This window comes from Rhagoletis zephyria, unplaced genomic scaffold (assembly GCF_001687245.7).
Source record: "Rhagoletis zephyria isolate East Lansing unplaced genomic scaffold, Rhagoletis_zephyria_1.1 Rzeph_scaffold_02476, whole genome shotgun sequence".
Taxonomy (NCBI): Eukaryota; Metazoa; Arthropoda; class Insecta; order Diptera; family Tephritidae; genus Rhagoletis; species Rhagoletis zephyria.
In genome coordinates, this window is record NW_016159560.1 from 1 (window position 1) to 24280 (window position 24280).

At 32.1% G+C, this 24280-nt stretch overlaps 1 protein-coding gene across 1 annotated transcript in view; it reads left to right on the forward strand.

Moving 5' to 3' along the window:
- Positions 1-5347: 5347 nt before the first annotated feature.
- The window catches only part of para (sodium voltage-gated channel paralytic), a 61584-nt gene continuing 42651 nt past the window's right edge, over positions 5348-24280 (forward strand). The window contains exons 1-8 of the mRNA XM_017621486.1: positions 5348-5365; positions 8589-8717; positions 9450-9541; positions 9649-9925; positions 10042-10351; positions 11383-11688; positions 20846-20908; positions 22734-22914. Of these exons, the coding sequence (XP_017476975.1) occupies positions 8635-8717; positions 9450-9541; positions 9649-9925; positions 10042-10351; positions 11383-11688; positions 20846-20908; positions 22734-22914 (1312 nt within the window). The 5' untranslated portion in view covers positions 5348-5365; positions 8589-8634. The remainder of the gene's footprint in view (positions 5366-8588; positions 8718-9449; positions 9542-9648; positions 9926-10041; positions 10352-11382; positions 11689-20845; positions 20909-22733; positions 22915-24280) is intronic.

Consider the following 24280-nt stretch of genomic DNA (forward strand, 5'->3'; position numbering starts at 1 on the left):
TGATTTCTGTAGTTAATTCTATTTCTAAAGGAAAGGTGGTACCTCAAAGGTGGACCTATACTAATTTGGTTTAGATCCTATCTTTGGGTCATGAAGAAATTAACGGTACTCTTAAATTTTTATTTGTAAATTGAAGTCGGTTTTGTTTTTTGCTTGAAAATTACTTGTTTTATTTTCAATTTTATATGGTTTTAAAATGCTTGAAAACGTCATCATGGCCGACGAATTGAGAGATTGATTCTACCTTGTAATTTTTTTTATCATGGTTTCACACTAATCCATGACAGCTTTTTATTTATAATTTATGTATACGTTGTAGATGCATTCCAATTGAGTAACCAAATAAAGGAAAGTATTTTTTTATCATTTGTACGATTTGTACGACTTTCCGTATTCAAAATTTTTATACAGAATTTGAAAATATACTCCATTTCAAAATTAAAATACCGCCACATATTGACAAGTTTTAACAATTTTTTTTTTGTTATTAGATTTTAGTAATTTTTTTTTTATAAAATATAGTATATTCTTTAACGACAATATATTAAAAACAACTGAACAAACTTTCGTAAAAATTTCAAGCTTTGTATTTAGATCCCTTAGAAAGATTTGGATTATGTTAATTCTTGTGTAATAAAGCGCAAATTTGAAGTTGCTAAGGTTTACCTTTGATTTTAGGCACTTTTATTTTGCTGACAGTCTTGTGTATTTTCTTCCATTCAAAGTATGCTTGAACATCTTTTTATGTGCATATATGGAAGAATACGAGCAACATCTTGTACAAAAAAGTTGCCAAAATTCAACGGTCAGCCCTTGCAACTTCAAACTTGCACTTTATATATTTTTACAAAAAAAATTTAATTTAAGTTTTATTGGGCTTGAGGCCGTTATTAATGAAAACTTTTGTGGAAAAACAAAAATAATTTATAAATGGTAGAAGTTATAGCTGCTATTTCGGAGATCACCACACCTCCTCATCAGATTTCTTCACTGGGATTCGATCCAACGACCCCAGCTCACAAAATAGTACAGTATATAGTTGGTAGCAATGTGGAAATTAGTTTATTAATAATTTTAACTTATAAATACTATTTATGTTAGAATATATACAGACATGCATATACATATATGTGGGAGATTTTCCTAATAAACGTTATACCACTTTAGTCTTTAAAAATATTAATTTCCTGTAAATATTAAAAAACAAGTTATAGAAATATCCATAGAGCTCAAAACGCGAACTGTTACATTACATTTTAATTGTTATTTTGGTTTTTCGAAATAAAAAGCATGAATTCTGCAGATTTACCATTTGACGTGTAATGACAATAACAAAGATGACAATAACGCGTCGTAAAGCTAAAAAAAAAAATGAGAATTCTCTGTTACTAAACTACACATTTTTTTACTAGATAATTCAATTAGTAAAAAATACTGGTACGTTACAAGTATGCAGTTTTCGACTTAAAACACATGTTTAAAGAATAATAAAGGGGATCATTTCTTATTGAAAAAGAACGTAGTAGATTCCGCTTCAAAAAACTTGTAGATATTTCGGACTGTTGTTATATTACATTAAAATAAACTGTCGAATTTATTTTCAAATAGAAAGCTAATAACTTACTTACTTGATATTAAGTTTTTAGAATTAAAATGGTAATATTAGAAACCTTATTCTTAGTGGTCCCTTTATTTTTGCAAACAAAGTCTTAACTTAATTAATGTGAAGAAAAATTTCATTATACTAATGTGTACATTCTCCAATATAACCCGATGTAATAAAGCACTTCTAATAAGTAGAACTTGATTAATAGCTTTTGTGTAGTAAATTTTTTTCTTACTGCATTCGATTTTCATTAATAGCAATAAAATTGTATTGTATATACATACATACATAGACTAATAATAGCCGTGTTTTTTTACACACATACATATACATCTACGCTTAACGTGTAAAAAAACAATCATCGACAATTTCCATTTCAAAACAAGTAATTTTGATTTTATCGACAACTATTCATAAGCACTCATAAAGTTTGTCGCTTACAGCTCCATACAATTTTTAAGCCCAGATGCGTATGCGTGTAAAAGAAACACGCCTAATAGCTCGATTTTTTGGCACTGCCGTTTTCAGGATATATACAAATGTATGTATTTGAAAAATTGTGAGTAAATTGACTATGGTAAATCCATTGTAATCGGGCTGTAAGCTACCGTGCATACTTGACATACATTTGTACATATCGGAAATTACAAATAAATAAAAGTGAGTTTTAAAAAATTGCCTTCTTGTAAGTAAAAAAATAAATGTAACAATGTTGAAAGTATTCATAATAAACGAGAGTTTTCAAAATTGCATAGCGATAGGTTAAAGAATACATACAGTGAGTGTCAGTCAAAACAGTGCAGTCAATTTTTTTTCCATATTTTGAAAATATTTGGTTATATTTTAATTGTATTAATTTTTTATAAAAATATCGTTCCATAAAACTAGAAGTATCTAACTTTGTAACAATAAAAAATCGTCAAAATTCAAAATTTTGTATTCAGATTTTTTTTTGTGTATGCAGTTTTATGGTCATATTTTCATCAAAATTTCACACTTTTTATTCCACACTTTATAGCCCATTCAATTTTAATATAAAGTGCAAGTTTGAAGTCGCTACAAAATACCATTGATTTTTGGCAATTTTTTGTCGAGGGTTTTCTGCATTTTCTTCCATATATAAATAGACTTTGTTTATGCGTTATATGGAAGAAAATGCGCAACACCATCAACAAAAAAAAAAAAATCAACGGTATTTTGTAGCGACTTTAAACTTTCATGCCATATTAAAATTGAATGGCCTATTAAACTGCATACCCAAAAAAAATCGAAAAATTGTGAATAAAAAGTGTGAAATTTTGATGAACATTTTGCGATTTTTTTAGTTGTTACAAAGTTAGAAACTTTGAGTTTTATGGATTTTGTTGCAGTATGAACTATATTATTATTAAAAATTTGAAAATTTTAAATAAAACAAAATATTTTCAAAATAATGAAAAAAATTTACTGTACGATTTTGACAGTCACTCACTGTACACAGAGTTGGGCAAAATTTATTCGAATGACGGATAACAAATTAATAAATTGTTTTTCTCGTTATTCGTAAATAACAAATAACTTTGTTTATTCAAAGGAAAATTATTCGAATAATGGATAAATTATTTTATTCGAATAATTATTATTTTCATTTATTATTCCATCAACGAATAAAATAATAATAAAACAAGTAATCTATGTATATAGGTATGTACATATATTTATGTATAAAATGATAGCCGTTTTCGTTGTTCGGAATTAACTCAAAACCCTGGATAGATTTTACGGATAAAATTTTATTCGAATAATTATCTAAATAACAATTTATTCGAATAATGCCCAACTCTGACTGTACATATGCACATGCTGGCAAATAGAACCACTTCACACATAATATGTACATACATACATATACGCCTAGGTTATTGAAACCGTTTAATTGAACATTTTCTATAAATGTCAAATAAAGTATTTACATGCATATATTTGAATAGTTCCCGCACTAGAGCTGCAAAACTATCGACTAGTGACGCCATTCGATAGTTTGGAAAATACTATCGATATTTTCGATAGTATCGTATACTATCGTGTTGTATATGTAGGGAAACTTCAACTCCGAACAAAATATGTATAATATATACATCTTGTAAATATTGCACATATGTAAGTATAAATTTTTATATCTTATATTAATGAAAAAGAGCTTTTTGGAAAACACAATCGTCCACATTGAACATTTGAAGTTAACTTTGACGGTTGTTTGTTTACCAATAAAAATTCGAAAATAAATATTCTAAATCAAGTTTTTGGGTTTCAATTTGTTTTGTGCGAATGTCTGCTTCATGATATTAACGCATACGGATTACTTAGAGACTTCAAAATGTTTAGTTCGTATGCACTATTTATCTCTGCGTACGATGAGACCTCATGGGAAATAACTAATTACCGCCTTGGCCTCTTTTTTGGCGGCCAGACATGCATACAATTTTGATATTTTTTGATAATTTTTAATATTTATCATTTTTCAGAATATAAATTTTTTGAACGTTGGCTGGCGTGTCAAATGAAAGCTTTTGGGTCTTTCTGATTGGCCGGAGCGGAAAGCTTTCTGATACAACTCTTCTCTGCATTTAACATGTTTAGCTCGTCAACTTGAACGTAGTATTGAACGTCAAATTCTAAGTGTTTTTCTTAGTTAGTTAAATTCGCAGCGTCACTTATTTATGTAAAGATCACAAAAATTCAATACACCCGCTCTATCGAAACTATCGACTATCGCCCGAAAACAATCGATGTTTTTCCAAAAATAAAACTGTCGATACTATCGAAAGTACAACCGATAGTTTTTTACATTTTTATTTATTTATTTATTTCAGTCTTGGAATACAGAATATTCTTACAGACTACTCAGCTAACACTAATTAAGTGCTACTAAAACTTAAAAATTAAGATAAATTTTAAATACATTAAGTTCACAAGAGCTAAGATTAAATACATCGCTAGTGGTATAGCGCAGAGAAAAATGTTCGCAGATGAGTAACCAAGGCAGGGCCTGATTGTGAGAAATCAATGTCCAAAGCATTGAAGACTAGGTTAAGATCAGCACACGTTCTAGAGATCGGAGCGTTGGCACCATAACTGCTTCTAGAGAAACCTATTTTAAAGAAATCCCAATGGCGGAGGATTCTAGAGGGAATATTAAATGCAATCTTTTCTAGAAGAGAAGGGCAGTCAATTGAGCCAGTTATGATGTTAACGACAAACGTGCACGCTAAAATGGATCTTCTGTTATCCAGTGTTGTAAGGTTGATTAGTTGGCAGCGAGTTTTGCAGCTCTATCCCGCAGTGTAAAGACCATACTAGTGATATTTACCAATATTGTAGTCATGCATACATAAAAATGGAAACAATTATTGTTTGTGTTACTAAAAAGTATGTGAGTTAAAGAGTTTGAGTAGAAAAATGTTATATAATGATTTAGCAGTAATGTAGCGACGGAGAAAGTAACGTCATTTTTCTAGCTGATGTCAATATTGTCATCGTAGATTTGGTAAATGAATGAGTACCCTAGCAGCGGAGGAAAAACAAGTGGACCAATAAATCGGATACAAATAACGGAATCAAGTATATATATATACCACATACATTCATACAGATCTGTAAATGCAGTTTTGTTTTTAAAAACCCGCAAAGGGAATAAATAAAATCAGCCGGCTACGCAACTATCAGTGCAAGGATCCAACAACATAATCTGAAATCAACCATCCGAAAAAGAGGTCATAGGTACCAATCCAGCGTTGCAATTAAGGCGCAATAAAGTGCAATTGACATAAAAGATTATGTTATAGACCAATGCTGTCAGTGTACATAGTACATATGTATGCACATACATATGTGTAAAATAAACTTAAACTCTCATCGTTTGCGTAAATGATTATGCATATATACATACACAAACATACTTTTGTATGTTATTGTTGTTGCTGGATTTATTCATATTATTTATTTCAGAGAAAATACAGATATACACTAAGGCTTAAAATATTCACGCGACGTGCTTATGAAATAATGAGAACATACAACTTACCCCCCTATTCTAAGGGCCAATTTCACAGTGCGTAGTTAACTCAGAATCAGCAGTTAATTACAGATTTTTGTACTGAAAATCTGTAGTTAACTGCCGATTCTGAATTAACTGCGCACTGTGAAATTGGCCCTAACAATGTTACAAAACTCAGCGCACCACTATTGTGATTTCTGCTGTGCTTGAAAATCTGCCACAAAAAATAGATTTTAAGTGCTAATGAAGTGCACTAAAATTTTGAATTTTATTTTGTAGCGGCATGTTTGCTTTAGGGGCATACTTTGGGGCGCAGTATTTATCACAATAGTGATCCACTGAATTGTGTGGCCTTGTTAGAATAGGGGGGTAAGACAGACGAATGTCGCTAGTCGGAAAAGAAGTAAGACAAATTATAATAATCGGCACTAAATACACACACTTAAACATATTATGAAAACTATTTTATTAAGAACTCTTTATACTTAAGGCACGCGTTGAGATAAGGATATTAAGCTTAAAAGAATTTGCCGTTCGTAAGGCACACTACTTTAGCCAGGTCTAAATGCGATACCGCAAAGAATTTCAGATGTATATCTTTATAGATCGGACATCTGGGCTTGTCATGTGATTGGTATTCTCTTCAGCCCCTAAGTTGCAAACTGAACATGAAATGGGGTCGACTCTCTTAAAGGATATTGCTTGGAGGGTTAGGAAAATTAGATACCTGTGAGATGTAGATATGGATTTAAGTCATGTTTTGTAGAGTTTAGGACGCTTTCGTAAAACAACGCAAATTCATTATCAGCAGTTTTTTCTGGCAATAGCGGTATGTGTGACCTTAGAGAATCGGGGTAAACTCAGTCAACGGGTCGAGGCCAACATTACGAGACAGAACATTCCATACTTATGTATGTATGCATAGATGGACGGAAATCTAAGCAAATACATGTTTTTATTGGATACGCGAAAACGAAACTTAAAATTATCTCAATACCCTCTATCTGAAATTTTCACAAGAAATACTTTGTGATGTTAATTCTGACTTTGCAATGTAATAGTAAATTCTTCTGTCAAGCGTTATACAAGGTCAGCATTAATATCACCGATGACAGTTAAGCTTAGGTGGATTTTTATATCAGAATCCCATTTTTGTGAAGAATGCCGATAGAGGGTATTGAATATAAGCCCTCGATATCTTTGTCGTAAAGGCATTTCTGCATATTTCTTACGTAAAACTACCAACCGAGTACGGAGAGTGACTGCTGTTATCTTTTGTTTCCAATTGTCATGTTTCATACATGCTTAGGATGTCCTAAAACACTGTATCGAAGATTTCAAGTTTTGAAATTACACAAAAAACGCCGAAACTCGTGAACTTAAGGCCCGTCCAAATACAACTTTGGCGTTGCGTTGGCGCTGCCGCTGCCGCTGTCGCTGCTTTGAAAGCAGCGCAAGTAATGCCCGTTCTTACTACAATGAACGCTTAGCAGTGTATACTTTGGTCACTAAATTAACATACTACCGGCAAATAAATCAAAACTTTATATCAATAATTGCATTAAAAACTATATTTATTGCCCGAATTTGATTGAAAAGTAAAATTATTTCATATAATTTTGATTATTTTGAGCAGCTGACGAACGACGCACGTGAAAAGTTGAGAGTTGGCCATCTTTCTGTTTTGCATTTGCGTTGGCGTTGCCCAACTTTGGTTATGTAGAGCCTTTCATATAAATGCATGTATTCATAGTCAGCTGTCGAATATGAATGATCAATATATGAATATGAATCAATAGTTAAACTCTTATCAGTGGTTAACTACGCACTGTGAATTTGGCCCTAAGGGCCGGTTACTCAATGTCTGGTTAACACTAATCTCCGGATAAACATCTTATCGACGTTACGAACTCCATGTTTGTTCATGGAGCCCGAAACGTCGATAATTGATGTTTAAAAGGAGATTAGTGTTAACCAGACATTGAGTAACCGGCCCTAAGAGTCTTAAGTTACGACCGAACCCGGAAACTATTATTTTGAATTTTGAGAATATGAACAATTTACCTATGAAACAATACCATTAGATATAAATAACTATTATTAACAATGGTTTTTGCTTGATATCTTCAACTGTTCAACCATATTTTTTAGTTTTCTTATTTTTAATCGAGATGAAACAAGAGGTGGTTTATAAATTATAGGAATATTTTTGTTCGTTTATGCATGCTTGCACCTCGATAACTTAGGACTACGTGAATCGATTTTAATGATTATTTTTCAATCGGAAACAAAGGCTTCTCTCGTTAATGAATTGAAAATGATTTGGACTAAACGTTACAAACTGCTAGCAAAGAAATGCAGACTCAGACCCTACGTCAAGCTCACAAAGCTCTATTACAGAATATTTGCGTAAATCACCGCCTTTCCTGCAACCTTTGACTAAACCCTATAAAATCGGCAAATCTGTCTCACCTGGGAATAGGGTAGGGAAGTTGTGGTGTCATTACAACCAAAGTTGGTATGGTATGCTACTTACATAATGGTATGCCGTTAATATACAAACATATGTATGTATATATGCATGTCAGTTTAAGGATAACTTAAATTTCGATAAATTGCATACGATTATATTGACAATGTAATGTTATATAAAACCAACAAAATTTTGCTAGAAATAACTCTCATCTCTTAGGAAAAAATTATATTGTTAAATGCATCAAAAATGTTATCATTGTCAACTAAGTAGTACTTTAAGATGAAACCGGAAATATTATACAGAAGAGGTGTTTTAACAAATATAGTATACGTTAGTTTAATTTTAAGTCAAAATCATACATTCTAAAAATAAAAAAAATAGATATCGAACTAAAAACAATGCTTATAAACCAAACACAAGTGCAGCAATTCAACTTGAAGCTACAGAAACATTTAAAAATTCGTTTTTAGGGTGATATTCACCGGAATCTACACATTTGAATCAGCTGTTAAAGTGATGGCACGAGGTTTCATTTTATGCCCGTTTACGTATCTTAGAGATGCATGGAATTGGCTGGACTTCGTAGTAATAGCTTTAGCGTGAGTTTATAAAAAATAATATTTTAATATTTTTCAGTTTTGATTTCTAATCCATACAATTAATAGCTTTGCTTTTTCACTTTTTCGTAACTGTGATATATTTTTTGGTGACTTATAATTAAATACATTTGTATATGCATTACTTTAGTCTCGAAATTTTTGTGTAATTCAANTTATGTATATGTAAGTACGTACATTACACTCAGTCGGTTCGCATACGAAAGAAAATTTTTCCGACTTGGAAATTTATGTTCTAAAAATGAAGGCAAAATTTAATTTGCTTATGACTTAATTAAACCTATATATGTAGGTAATACAAACTTTTTTGTCGCGATCCAGCCTAATGTACATGCATACACCTAATAACAAAAAATTAGGTTCACTGATAGGAACGGTTCTTCTTTGGACATCAACTTTGACATCTTCATGAACACATAATAAGCCAATTTTCAAACACATAAACGACACGGTTACCCATTTTATTTACCTTTGTTTTCTTAATTGTGCTACAGACATTTCATTTGCGTGACATAAGTACATATAAGTATAAAGAAGAGCGTTTCAGCGTTTCAGAATTCGTCTTTTTTTTGTAAGTGGCATTCATCACTATAAGAAAACGCTCACAAGTATTAAATTCAATGAGTGTGCTTTAATTACAAATTAACTAACAAAATATTTATATTTCATTCCTTCCTCTGTGTTACATACCGTTCGCGCAATGTCCCTCTAAAGTTATGTGACTATGGGTATTGATTTAGGTAACCTCGCAGCATTGAGAACGTTTAGGGTACTGCGAGCACTTAAAACCGTAGCCATCGTGCCAGGTAAATAAAGATAATTACATTAATTTTCGATAGGCTTTAAATTTCCTCGGGAAATCTGAACGTATTATCCACCCTAAAATGTCCACTTTCTACCCATTTACTTTCAGGCTTAAAGACTATCGTCGGCGCTGTCATCGAATCAGTAAAAAATCTGCGTGATGTGATAATTTTGACAATGTTCTCGCTGTCAGTTTTCGCGCTGATGGGTCTACAAATTTACATGGGTGTTCTAACACAGAAGTGCATTAAAAAATTCCCCTTAGACGGCTCATGGGGAAATCTGACTGACGAAAACTGGGACTACCACAACCGAAACAGTTCAAATTGGTATTCAGAGGATGATGGATATTCCTTTCCGCTTTGCGGGAATATATCAGGTGCTGGGTGAGTTAAGGCCACAAATTATAAGAACAAGATAAACTGAGATGATTAAAACCAATACCAATTTGATTGAGTACATGTTATTGTTTTTTCTAACCTTTTCATCTGTTCATATATAGGCAATGTAGTGATGAGTACGTTTGTCTACAGGGCTTTGGTCCTAATCCAAATTACGGATACACCAGTTTCGATTCATTCGGTTGGGCTTTCCTCTCGGCGTTCCGTCTAATGACACAGGACTTTTGGGAAGATTTGTACCAGCTCGTTCTTAGAGCGGCTGGTCCCTGGCACATGCTGTTCTTTATAGTCATCATCTTCCTAGGTTCATTCTATCTTGTGAATTTGATTTTGGCCATTGTTGCCATGTCTTATGACGAATTACAAAAGAAGGCCGAAGAAGAAGAGGCTGCCGAAGAGGAGGCGATTCGCGTAAGTAGTACTTTGCATGCGAGAAAATATTTTCAATTTTAATTTGGCACCGAGCAGCCAGGCTCGAGCAGGCCGATTAGGGTGGAAATATTTACTCAACCCAATGAATGTCTTTATTATAACCACTGTTGATGTTTAGTGTATGTATGTATTTATGTGCAATTGCTTTAATTTTGTTTAATTAACGATATACATATATTTTACCTACTATCGAACTAATAAATAAATGTAAAGAATTCATAGTGAAGTAAACCTTAACGAAGACACTGGAATCGCAGCGTGACCAATATTTAATTTATAAATTCATACGTGCGTATGAAACAACTCGTTGTAACGGCGATACTAACCTATTTTATTCAATTTTAACATTTAACTTGCGTCTTAGTTTATTATTTTTCATGCCATTTTGCCTAAAATAATACAATGCATGTAACGTACGGTCCGAAAACAGATGAATGAAATGAAGACTGAGCGATGCCAACCTGACCTAATACAGCAAAGACTTTGAACCTCAAAGGCGCAGTTATGCACACTTAGCATTGCACTGCATAAAAGTCATCGGATGTGAAGCATAGTGATGATTATACATACATAATATGTACTCCACGTACAGCACGTACAACAATTACAAACATTTTTCTGGTCATATTTATCCCTCTCTTTGCGCTCACAATCAATCGAATTCCACATTTACGTACAAATCAATAATCAAGAGACATACATATATGACATGCCGTGCGTTGGTTAATCGCTTACACGTATATCACATTCAACGGTTTCCTCAAGTGACAACTCTAACGTCTCACCATGCAATGTTAAGTATGCATAACTGAGCCTTTAATCGGACCGAAAAAAACTGTTGTCATCCTTTATATGGTTACACGATTTTTCAAGGTTTCTTTAGCTTCGTCAAATGGACAATTTTTGATCGCTTTGGTGGCTTTGATTTTTATTTGTGTAGTACGCAAATTGACGAGTTCGAATGCTTTTTAGGTTTGAACCCCTCAACCACAATTAATATGTTCTTGTAGGAAGCGGAAGAGGCAGCGGCAGCAAAAGCTGCTAAATTGGAAGAGCGAGCAAATGCAGCAGCTCAGGCGGCAGCAGATGCAGCTGAAGCGGCTGAAGCAGCCTTGCATCCAGAGTTGGCGAAAAGCCCGACTTATTCGTGCATTAGCTATGAGCTCTTTGTCGGTGCCGAAAAGGGAAACGATGACAACAATAAGGAGAAAATGTCGATACGCAGCGTTGAAGTTGTATCGGAGTCGGTGAGCGTTATTCAAAGACAACCAGCACCTACTACAGCACCCGCTACTAAAGTCAGAAAAGTGAGCACGGTAAGTATAACGCAGCTGGCTGGTGTGCTTTGAATTTGCTTTTGTTATAATGTGTTCTGTCTGGCAATATTTTGACACTTAAATAATTAATTTCATTTTATTTACGGCGTAAATTCTTATATATTTTTTTTTTTTATATTTTCAAGATTTCTCAATTTGTTTAAATAGATTTACATATGCATTACATTGAAATTCATATACTTTACATTTCATTAGCTGCATTTTTTTGTAAGCGAGCGACAAAAGAACGCTCAACTCGGGTAAAATTTCCATTTATTTAGCTACTTAAGCCACCCTGCTGGTAGTTGGCGAGATACATGTGATTGGTTCAACGGGATTTGGACACAAAAAACAATAGAAATTAGTAATTACACTGCGGAACAAATTCAGGTTAGGAAAAGTTAGGTCGATTCTAAGAGTGAGGCTAAATTGGAAGACCCGTATTGCGGCGTTTTTTTATTTTAGTTCGAATTTTTTTAATCGACCTTCGAACTTTGCAGTCAAATGCCGATTTTCAGCATATTGGTTATATTATATATTTTCCACAAAACTAAGTCTTTGTTGTTTTCTATTTGATCTATAATATGCTTCTCAGTTTCTTCAATAAATTTCATTTGAAAAGAAAACAATCATAATACAAAACTTGCGTTTTCCAGCTTAATATTAATTTACTTCTCAGCTGTGGATCAACATCACTGCTCTCTCTAATATCTTGGTCATCGTCATCATCATCAGAAAGGTCGATAATTTCGTCCAACAGATATTCTGGAATTTCATCTTTGTCTTCCCCTTCTTCCTCTTTTTCCTCGTCTTCCTCTTCTTCAAAGGTGTTTTTATACCACCAACAAATTTCAGCGAGTATTGCATCTGGAGATTTCTTTCCTCTGTACCTGAAACGAAAATAGTTTTAAATCGTTAACATGTTTAAATTGTGCACTCTGACAAAGATATTAGAAAAATCTAGGAATTCAAAATATGCACACTCTATAGTTACCTTATTTCAAATGGAAGCGCAGTTTGGTGATAACTTTCGCCTTGCTCATCAGATTCAGTTGGCAACTGTTGAGCGAGTTGATCAAGATGCTGATGCAAGAGATGAATTTTGTACGACATATTAACCCCAATTTCAAAATTTGTACATTAGAAATGAGAAGTAAATTAATATTAAGCTGGAAAACGCAAGTTTTGTATTATGATTGTTTTCTTTTCAAATGAAATTTATTGAAGAAACTGAGAAGCATATTATAGATCAAACAGAAAGCAAAAAAGACTTAGGCACTCGGCACATTACGCGCCTAATCAAAGTAGAGTAATCGTTTCGTCATAACGGAACGAATGCATGACGACTCGACTTCTGTATACTTGCACGCCGTGCATAAGTCACCAGCTAATAAACACTTTCTACACATAACAAATTTTCTGGTCGTTCTTTCGCAACTACGCACTTCCGCAAATATTTCTGCTCCGAAATATTGCATAAACGCTTGTGGTTTAATACAACTTGCACGAATTTTAGCACGCAATCATTCATTTTCAATTATTTTCTAATAAATTTTATTTCCAACACAAAAAGTAAACAAATGATGATTTCAAAACTGAAAGCGCCTTACAATGTTGGGCGCTTCGATTCATGAATCTTTTTTAAGATTAGGCGAAAACAAGATTTTGAATCGTAATGTACAGAGCTTCATTGAAATACATGTGTTCGGCATAAAAGCTTTATACTCTAGTATGCTAAAACGATTGCACTACTATGATTAGGATCTTAATGTGCGGAGTGCCTTAGTTTTGTGGAAAATATGTTCAAAAAGCATGAAAAAAAAATTCCAACATTTTGCTTCATAAGCACTATAAAAATTTTCTAAATCAATTTTTTTTTTTAAATTTCAATTGTTGCACTGGTCTCTAGCAATAATTTGGCCTTAACAGATTGAAAAAATATCAATTAATCGCCAAGTTATAGCCAAAAAACCATATAAACAATATGCTGAAAATCGGCATTTGACTGCATAGTTCGAAGGTCGATAAAAAAAAAGTTCGAACAAACATAAACAAACGCCGCGATACGGGTCTTCTAATTTAGCCTCTATTTTCACCCCTCACTCTCAGAATCGACCTAACTTTTGCTAACCTGAATTTGTTCCACAGTGTTATGCGAGGTATTTGCGTAATATATATACTTATTTAAAATGTAAGTAATGTATATACGAAAACAAAAAAATTCCCTTTCCACTTTCCCGTTAACAATTCGCAATAGAGCAGTTTTTTCACATAACAACACTACTCTTCAGGCCGCGTAGTTTTTAACATACCTGGCTGAACTCGGATAAATAGCCGAGTTTGTGTTGTTGCTTTGCGTGTATTTCGTCATTTAAGCGAGTGTTCTTTTGTAGCTCGGTTGCAAAAGAATGGACCTATTATTAAATTGCATTTCAATGTTACTTGGTTNTTACGATTAGGCGAAAACAAGATTTTGAATCGTAATGTACAGAGCTTCATTGAAATACATGTGTTCGGCATAAAAGCTTTATACTCTAGTATGCTAAAACGATTGCACTACTATGATTAGGATCTTAATGTGCGGAGTGCCTTAGTTTTGTGGAAAATATGTTCAAAAAGCATGAAAAAAAAATTCCAACATTTTGCTTCATAAGCACTATAAAAATTTTCTAAATCAATTTTTTTTTTTAAATTTCAATTGTTGCACTGGTCTCTAGCAATAATTTGGCCTTAACAGATTGAAAAAATATCAATTAATCGCCAAGTTATAGCCAAAAAACCATATAAACAATATGCTGAAAATCGGCATTTGACTGCATAGTTCGAAGGTCGATAAAAAAAAAGTTCGAACAAACATAAACAAACGCCGCGATACGGGTCTTCTAATTTAGCCTCTATTTTCACCCCTCACTCTCAGAATCGACCTAACTTTTGCTAACCTGAATTTGTTCCACAGTGTTATTCGAGGTATTTGCGTAATATATATACTTATTTAAAATATAAGTAATGTATATACGAAAACAAAAAAATTCCCTTTCCACTTTCCCGTTAACAATTCGCAATAGAGCAGTTTTTTCACATAACAACACTACTCTTCAGGCCGCGTAGTTTTTAACATACCTGGCTGAACTCGGATAAATAGCCGAGTTTGTGTTGTTGCTTTGCGTGCATTTCGTCATTTAAGCGAGTGTTCTTTTGTAGCTCGGTTGCAAAAGAATGGACCTATTATTAAATTGCATTTCAATGTTACTTGGTTCCTTGTTCAGTTGAGACATATACATAGTATTTATACCGTGGGACAATAAATTTTACACACACAAAAATCAATATAATCGCGAAACCATGGGCCGAATATAGTAAAACTGCGTTTTTAGTTTTTCTAAATGACGCCAGAATTTTTTTAAAAGGACTTTGAAATTTGAAAAAAAAAATGACTACTTCACAAATTATTAAAAAAATTGGTATCAAATTAAAGAGAAAATCCTGTAGAATTGAAGCTGATTAAACTTTTTCGTTTATTATTGAATGCTCCTGAATTCGCAACTTTTTGTAATCGATAAGCCATCCCTTGAAGGTATGCAACAATTATCACAAAAAAAAAAAAAATCAAGTTGCTAATGAAGAAAATCGATGGGTAAATACGAAGTAATAAGAGTCAAATGAAAATGCGCAAATATTTTTTGTATGAAATATGAGTAGGAAAGCGTGTTACTTAGGTGTACGCGGCGTATAAGTAACATTCTGTCGTGCTCAATTTTCATACAAAAAATCTTGCGCATTATTAATTGACTACTCATTATTTCGTATTTATCCATCGATTTTCTTCATCAGTAACTTGATTTTTTTTTTGTAGCACAACAGGCTTTAGTAAAAATGCAAAAATTTGGCACAGAACCTGTTATTTTTTAAATTTTTCTTCTGTTAAAGTTTGATTTTTTTTTTAATTTTTTCATTAAAAAATAAAAAAGCTGAAATCATTAACTAATTTGTCAGAAACTATAAGGCCTATCAGAAAGTGATGTATATACGGTTAATGGCGAATTTCATTGGCTTTCATTTGCCGTATTTTAAAAGGAACCAATTTTTGCTTTAAGCTGAATAACGGTAAATTGCAAATATCTGAAAAGGTATCCATAAAAAAAAATCAACTCAATTTTCGGGATTACCGAGCAATTCTACATAGGCATTGGATAGTGGCATCCATAGAACATTTTTGCTGTAAGCCAGTGTAATTTATATATATATTTTTTTATTATATTCGTTTTATTTTTTATTTTTGTATTGGTATAATAATTTATTATAATTAATTTAATTAATTAATTAAAATAAAATTATTTAATTAATTTTAATTTATTTAATTTATTATATTAATTTAATTTTTTTATTATTATTTTATTTAATTATTTTATATTAATTAAGTTTGGAAAAGTGGGCTTTGCAACTGTTTACTCTAACCAACTAACCATTTTTATTTAATTTCTAATTGCTTCTTTTTTGTAAGCAAATTTTTGTTTGAACAGTCTGCAGCAGTTTGTTTAAATTCATTTATAACGGGAACATACCTCTTTGTCAAAGGCCTACAAAACGCTTCGAATAATAAATTTGCTTATTTGAAACTTCGAGGCGATTAATAGGCGGCGTACACGGTGCGTCTGACTCGCGAGTCATTTGTGTACGTGTTGACTCGCCTTCGACTACACACAGTTGAATCATTCATTCAGAGTCATGACGGGAGTCATGTTGGTGTAACTAATACATATTTATTTTCACAAACACATCCAAACCGACTCACGAGTCAGACGCACTCTGCCGCCTATAAAGCAAGTGAAGCAAAGCTGCCATTTAGCCAGCCTTCATACGTTTTAGTACATATATTTCAAATAATATTTGATAGTTAGCAAAGCGAAGTAAGCAAGGCCATCCTGCATTTGGCCAATACCTTAATTTTGAAAAAATTCTATGTCGAGGACTAATATACTCCCGACCACATCCTCGAATTTCGTCTTTCTAACTTTATTATCTTAAAAAATTCAAATTACTTGAAAGGGCAATTTCAAAACCTAGTCGTCCTTGTGAACGAAAAACTGATAATTTTTTTTAATGCTACAGAATTTTCGCTTTATTTTGGTATGGGTACCAATTGTTATTCTACATATCTTTAAAACATCACAAAGTCCTTAAAAAATCCTGACGTCAGAGAAAAAAGCAAAATCGCAGTTTCACTATACTTCCCACAATTTCGTAAGTATATTGATTGTATCGTGTATTTAAAATTTCTTTGTTTTTGCCGCACGGTGATAGTGTATCTTTTTACCGAGTTCATATGTTGCAACATTTTTTGTTCAGAATTTGCATCGGAATCACTCATGATATTAAATAAGTTCGTTAATATGTGCATGATTTGGAATGCTTGATGTTTTGAAATTCAATATACAATACAAAACGGGTAAATTAGCGGAATGGCGTCTTAAATCTGCGTCTGCAAAAATGACAAATGTTTGATTATAATAAATGTTAAGTATGTATGTATGTATATTTAAAAGTACATTAGGGAAATTTGCTCTTATGTGTTTACGTCCCAATTTGCCACAGAGCGGGGACGAGTTCGAATCGAAGTCGTTACAACGACGCGTCGGTCTGGTGAACTCGACACGACGTCAAATAGAATTCAGTTGTTCCATACAAAATGTATACTCTATTACACTAAAATTTAATGAGCTATAAACTGCTTTATATATATTTTTTTTAATTCAGACTGAAATGTTTAAAATTCTTAGGAATGCTTGCTGATTTGTNAAAGCTGCTTTATATATATTTTTTTAATTCAGACTGAAATGTTTAAAATTTTTAGGAATGCTTGCTGATTTGTTTTTTTTTTAATTACACACAATTCGAAATTGGATTTATATGGTTTTTGTTAAAGATTTTGAGGATTGTTTTCAGTTCGCTAGTATATCGTTTTTTTTCGGTTTGCCGGCGAATCGTTTTTGCGACCCGCCGGCGAACTGTGCCTTTCATCAGACGGCGAGTTCGCCGCCGAAGAAATTGTTCACCAGAACGAGTCGGAAACGACGTCGCAAAATAAAAAAAAATGTTACGCAGAAAAATTTGCCCTTATCCTGAATGTGGAAAAGCAATGCCTTGAAACTGAGTCCGTGTCGTATAGAAAAAAGAATTGAGGAAATCATCCGGACGGTAAGGCCCTCTACATTCTAGAGAAGGCCGTCTGCAATTGCTGTTTTCTCCCTTTTTTTATTGGGTAGGTTTGCCATTTCCTGCCCTTGGATGTTGATCGGACCAGAAATTGAACATGGACCCCAATATGACGAAACCGATAGTTTCAAATTTCAAATGGTTCCTAATTTGTTAAAAATGTTCTTTGAGCTTTAATAAAACTAGTCTTTTTCCGAAGTTTTATTCTAGAGTTCGTCGTTTAAACCACAAGATTTAGAAAATGCAACAATGTTCAAAATATACATACATATGTGATCAGGTAGCATGAATTTGATGGATGAAATATCATAATTTTATTAAAAGTCAAATGGTTAACAACAACAACAAATGTCATTAAATGGAACTCCCATCTTTTTTGTATCATGGTATACAAATGTATATTTTATGTATATTTTCATTTTCATTTTATTTCATTTAAAGAAATTTTAATTTATAACTTCCAAATAACGACAAAAAGAGAAAAAATACAATAATTACCATCTTGCGACACCATTATTGGGTAAAGATAAATAAATGAATGTTTCTATGGTAATAATTTTTAATGGGCTGGATTTGGAATGCATGAAATGCATGTTGCTGTTAGATTTACATATCGCTTAGGGCTGTACGAAAGCCTTAAAAAAACAAATACAAAAAAAAGCTACCTCAAAGTTTTTAGTATGTAAGTTTTCCGTGTTGATAAAGAATAAATAATAACTAAAAAATTACAACAAGCAAATCTTAAAAAGCTTGTGTGCATCAAGCCTTCAATCAAAAGGCGGATTTCGTTTTAATTTATCAAAAGTATATTTACCGCAGAAACATTTGCAATTTTTTAGTTTTATAACAACGTAATATACATATATGTATATGGATACGTTTGTTGCCATGCAGTCAAAATGTATACATATGTAGATGCTTTGCGGATGCAAATTTTCAGAGATTACCTATTTTTCAAGAGTCGCAAAAAATTTACGTGGCTATAAAATATGTTTTTTGAAATCCATTTAAGATCATCAAGATGACTTAAATTTAATCGACGGATTTTTAAGTTTTTCTTGTTTGCCCAATCTTTGTTGCATTTACATATTTATAATTATGAATTTTTTAACAATTTAACACAACCTATCCTTAAGCATATTTATTTCAATCGATGGTATACGCAAGCTTGCACTGCAGGATAGCAGTTACCAAACAAAGTAGCACTTCGGTAAAACGCTTTTTTGAGTCAAACCAGCCTAACTTTTTAAGCTCATTAGATTGAGCTTGATTAACACCCACCTACGAATTTTTCTTGCATCACTCTTCTTAATAAATTGCAAACAAGCGTATGCTTTAATTAGCCTAACATGATTTTTTATCATAATTTTTTATCTACAAAATTAGATATTTTGCATAGAATTTTTGCATTGGCCATGGCTGTTATATTAATTTATTAATTGGTAATAGGAGGTATTCCTTCTTACAAAAATTAGCATCGGTATGAATCAAAATATTATTAAAATTGATTTAACTTTTCGATTATAATACCTCCAATAGCTCTGAAATGGCAGAGGTACTGGAAATATGAATAAATACTAGAAATTCTAGAAAAAAGTTAAATTAATTTCGGTCCATCATTTTTCAAGGTAGGTGTTATTTTTATTGTCTAAACAATATCCATATTGTGAAACATTTTCACTACAGTCGTTGCCTCATTTTACACACATCCATGCGACTCTAAAGCAAACAAAAAAAAAACAATACAATACAATATACATATTTCAGTAGGGAATAAAATAAAAGTTTTACTTACGACCCGATCTTTATAGATTTAAATGTAACTTTGTTTTTATTATTACCTTCTCTGTTTGTGTTTGTAGATTTGCTTTCNTTTCAAGGTAGGTGTTATTTTTATTGTCTAAACAATATCCATATTGTGAATCATTTTCACTACAGTCGTTGCCTCATTTTACACACATCCATGTGACTCTAAAGCAAAAAAAAAAAAAAAAATACAATACAATATACATATTTCAGTAGGGAATAAAATAAAAGTTTTACTTACGACCCGATCTTTATAGATTTAAATGTAACTTTATTTTTATTATTACCTTCTCTGTTTGTGTTTGTAGATTTGCTTTTAATTGTTGTTCGCGGCTTCATGAACATTTAGTTTCATAGCTAATTGTTTCCTCCAGCTATGTATTAACCTGTCTTGGTAAATTTATGCTCCATGGGTTAAGAGTTTAATAATTTAATATAAATATTAAAAATATGTAAAAAAAAATCCAATCGAATCGTAAAATTGTAGATCAAAATAAATTTAAAGTGGTTTTCAAATTCTATTTTCATATGTATTTCGCTTTCGAGTCGTTTTGTACATATTTATCTTTGTACCGTTTTTGCTTCTTATGGGTGCGTTCTGGGAACGGGAAGCCAACATTCATAAGTCATTTTACTGTGGTTTGATTTGTGTAACTAACACCCAGTTTGTATTACAAGTCGATTACAATTTTCATATCAATGTGCGTGCAATTTGGGCTAGAAAAGTTCAAACATGATGAAGTTAAACATACATACGTATAACACATTACATNTTCTGGGAACGGGAAGCCAACATTCATAAGTCATTTTACTGTGGTTTGATTTGTGTAACTAACACCCAGTTTGTATTACAAGTCTATTACAATTTTCATATCAATGTGCGTGCAATTTGGGCTAGAAAAGTTCAAACATGATGAAGTTAAACATACATACGTATAACACATTACATACATACATATGTAGTTCGCTCATACATTCTTCATAAAAACAAAGCGCACTTTTACAAACATGAAGCAAAAAACCATCCACGAATAAAAATAAGGAATTTATATCAAAGATATTTTGGCCATGGATTTTTTATTTACATATTCTTTTCTATTTCTTCTTCTATGTACTTTTATTTTTTAAAAAAACATAGACATCCTTATCCTTACCTGGTTCACCGTTTAACATACGCAGGGGATCACGTAGTTCACATAAGGTAAGCGCTATTAACCAACAGAGGGCAACAGCCCCATTAATAATTCACCATGGCAGACATTGGGATTACTACAACAAATGCACTTCTTCATCCCAGCAAAACATTTTTGATGCATAGAATTCATATCTATGCCTTACATATATGATTACATACAAACGCATATACATATATACATACGTACATAGTGTCATCCATGGTACACATTACCAATGTATGTAGCTTTGGCGCATCCTCAGTATTGGTATTATTAAATACCAAGTAAAAATGTATTTCTATACCATCAATTCAAGTAATTACCACCACAAAATAAGTTGAACAGGCATATGCATTTTTGNTTGGGATTACTACAACAAATGCACTTCTTCATCCCAGCAAAACATTTTTGATGCATAGATCATTCATATCTATGCCTTATATGATTACATACAAACGCATATACATATATACATACGTACATAGTGTCATCCATGGTACACATTACCAATGTATGTAGCTTTGGCGCATCCTCAGTATTGGTATTATTAAATACCAAGTAAAAATGTATTTCTATACCATCAATTCAAGTAATTACCACCACACAAAATAAGTTGAACAGGCATATGCATTTTGTTTATCATGTTATACCAGTTAAACTCATATGTGTTTATCTCAAAAACATACATACATACATACATACTTATATATTGTTTACATATGTATGTAAATCTTTGTGTCGTTTTCATGTTTTATATAGATACATATATAGGGTATTCACAACGGTGTCGTAAGTGTCATATTGTTGTATGTCGTAAAGTTTAAAAGCTTAAATAAATTTTGAGAGGACTGAAACCACAACCAACTTTTTTGCAGCACTGTTAAAATTCATAATATGACTTTTGAGGGCCCTTGTAAACCCTCTTGATATATTTTTAGCCGGNTATTGTTGTATGTCGTAAAGTTTAAAAGCTTAAATAAATTTTGAGAGGACCGAAACCACAACCAACTTTTTTTGTAGCACTGTTAAAATTCATAATATGACTTTTGAGGGCCCTTGTAAACCCTCTTGATATATTTTTAGCCGATTAAAGTTTACGACAAACAACAATAAGACACTTACGATACCGTTGTGAATACCTCAATAGTTTTAAAGCCATCCATCTTTCATGCTATGTATTTCTACACAGAATTAGTAGGCTTAATATAGTTTTTACTATTGTGAAAAATTTTTTCTTGTACTTTATATTTTAAGCTTAATCAAGATTAATTTTATTTATTTTAAAAATTATTTCCTGAATTTTTGAAACACATACTTGTAGTATAATTTGCGTATATCATTTTCCATTCACCTCTTTTAATAGTTATTTTGTACAATTTTGATATCAAAAGTCTAAATCGCTAGCTTGAAGTGAAAATTTGCTAAGTACATTTTTTTTTTAATTATACAGGAGAAAATTAAAACATTACAAACTCATTTTCTTCGGTCACTTATTTTGCAAAAATTTTAATAAAAAAAATCGCACATTCAAACCTGAAAAAAAAACTCTTTGTATTCTTTGGGAATTATCATATTTTTTTGTGATTATTTTGGATTTAGAAAATTTGCGTATCACCGAATAGAAACGGTTTAATCTTTTAGGAAACGATGCATTTTTATTCTTTTTTACCAAAACATACCAATTAAAAAAAAAGAATTAGCAACGTTTCACTTTAAGCTAGCGAAATACCCTGAGTATATATGTACATATGTATGTACGACACACATATACATATGTAACTATTAAGCTTAATTCAAAGATATGTATTTTCTGCTAACTCAATATCAATACTCTCATCTTTTATTGTGTAGTACACAATTCGAAATGGACGTGGTCGTTTCGGTATTCCAGGTAGCGATCGCAAACCGCTCGTATTGTCAACATATCAGGATGCACAGCAGCATTTACCATATGCTGATGACTCAAACGCAGTTACGCCGATGTCCGAAGAAAATGGTGCTATAATCGTGCCGGTGTACTATGGCAATTTAGGTTTGTGCTATTTGACATAATTCTGTGATAACAAGCAATAATAGCCTAAGTAGAAAGTTACCATAACTCTAAATAAACAGAAATATAAAAATAGTTCATTCTGAGAAAAAATATGTTTTTTTTTTTATGTAGAGTAAAATAAAAATCCCTCTAATATTTCACTTTGTTCCTTATAGCAAAACTTTATTCAGACAAGTTAAATGTTGATTAAATTTACTGCNATTTAGGTTTGTGCTATTTGACATAATTCTGTGATAACAAGCAATAATAGTCTAAGTAGAAAGTTACCATAACTCTAAATAAACAGAAATATAAAAATAGGAAGATTATATCTGTTTAGTTCATTCTGAGAAAAAATATGTTTTTTTTTTATGTAGAGTAAAGTAAAAATCCATCTAATATTTCACTTTGTTCCTTATAGCAAAACTTTATTCAGACAAGTTAAATGTTGATTAAATTTACTGANTGTACAGCTGTACCAAGAATATTATCATATTATGTATTTGACGAATTTATCTCAGTGTGTGTATGTGAGCTTCTTGCAAAACGGCACTTTTATTTAAGTATTTACAACATTGACTCATAGAAACTTTCAAATTGTCTTACAACGTTTTCTTTTCTCGAAATAATGTTGCATTTATTCTTAGCATCTTCACATATTATTTCGTGTTCTTTCTTTAAAATGTTGCACTCTGATAATGTTGCCATATAAGAAAGTGTCATTTTTTTCGAGAAAAGAAAACGCCATTAATTATTCTACAGGCCAACCAAACAAGTAACAATGCATGTAAGCATACATACATATAAGTATGTACAAACAACTATTACCAGATGTCTGTTCCATAGGACATTATCATTTTCTGCCAATCACATTTTGTATGTTTTTTGCTTGAATATGTCAAGGAAGCGTCAAACCAAAACTATTGCTAATTTTGCATTTATGTATGTAAATACTTGTCGCGACTATGCTGCAACGTTGTCATAAATAAAAATCCAAAAACCAAAAAATTATTTAGATTTAATCATCGCGAGTTTGGTTGTACCTCATTGAGTTCGTTCTTTACACCACTCGCTAACTGATGGCGAATCGATGATGGCTTATATTTATTATACCCAAACGTGTAGTGTAAAGAACTTGAAGTTAGTTGCCTATGCAAGCAAACGCACGAAAGTTGAAAAAATTCAACTCTGCGCATTCGAATTCACGTTCGATTTTTTTTTTTTTCGTTCTTCACATGGAGTTTATCCGATAAGAATATGTGTAACTGCCACTCACCAGCCAAACGCATACATATGTACGTATACCCATGCCTATGGAGTTCCAGCTTATGAATTCGAATAAATAGCGATATCGTCGGCGATGATT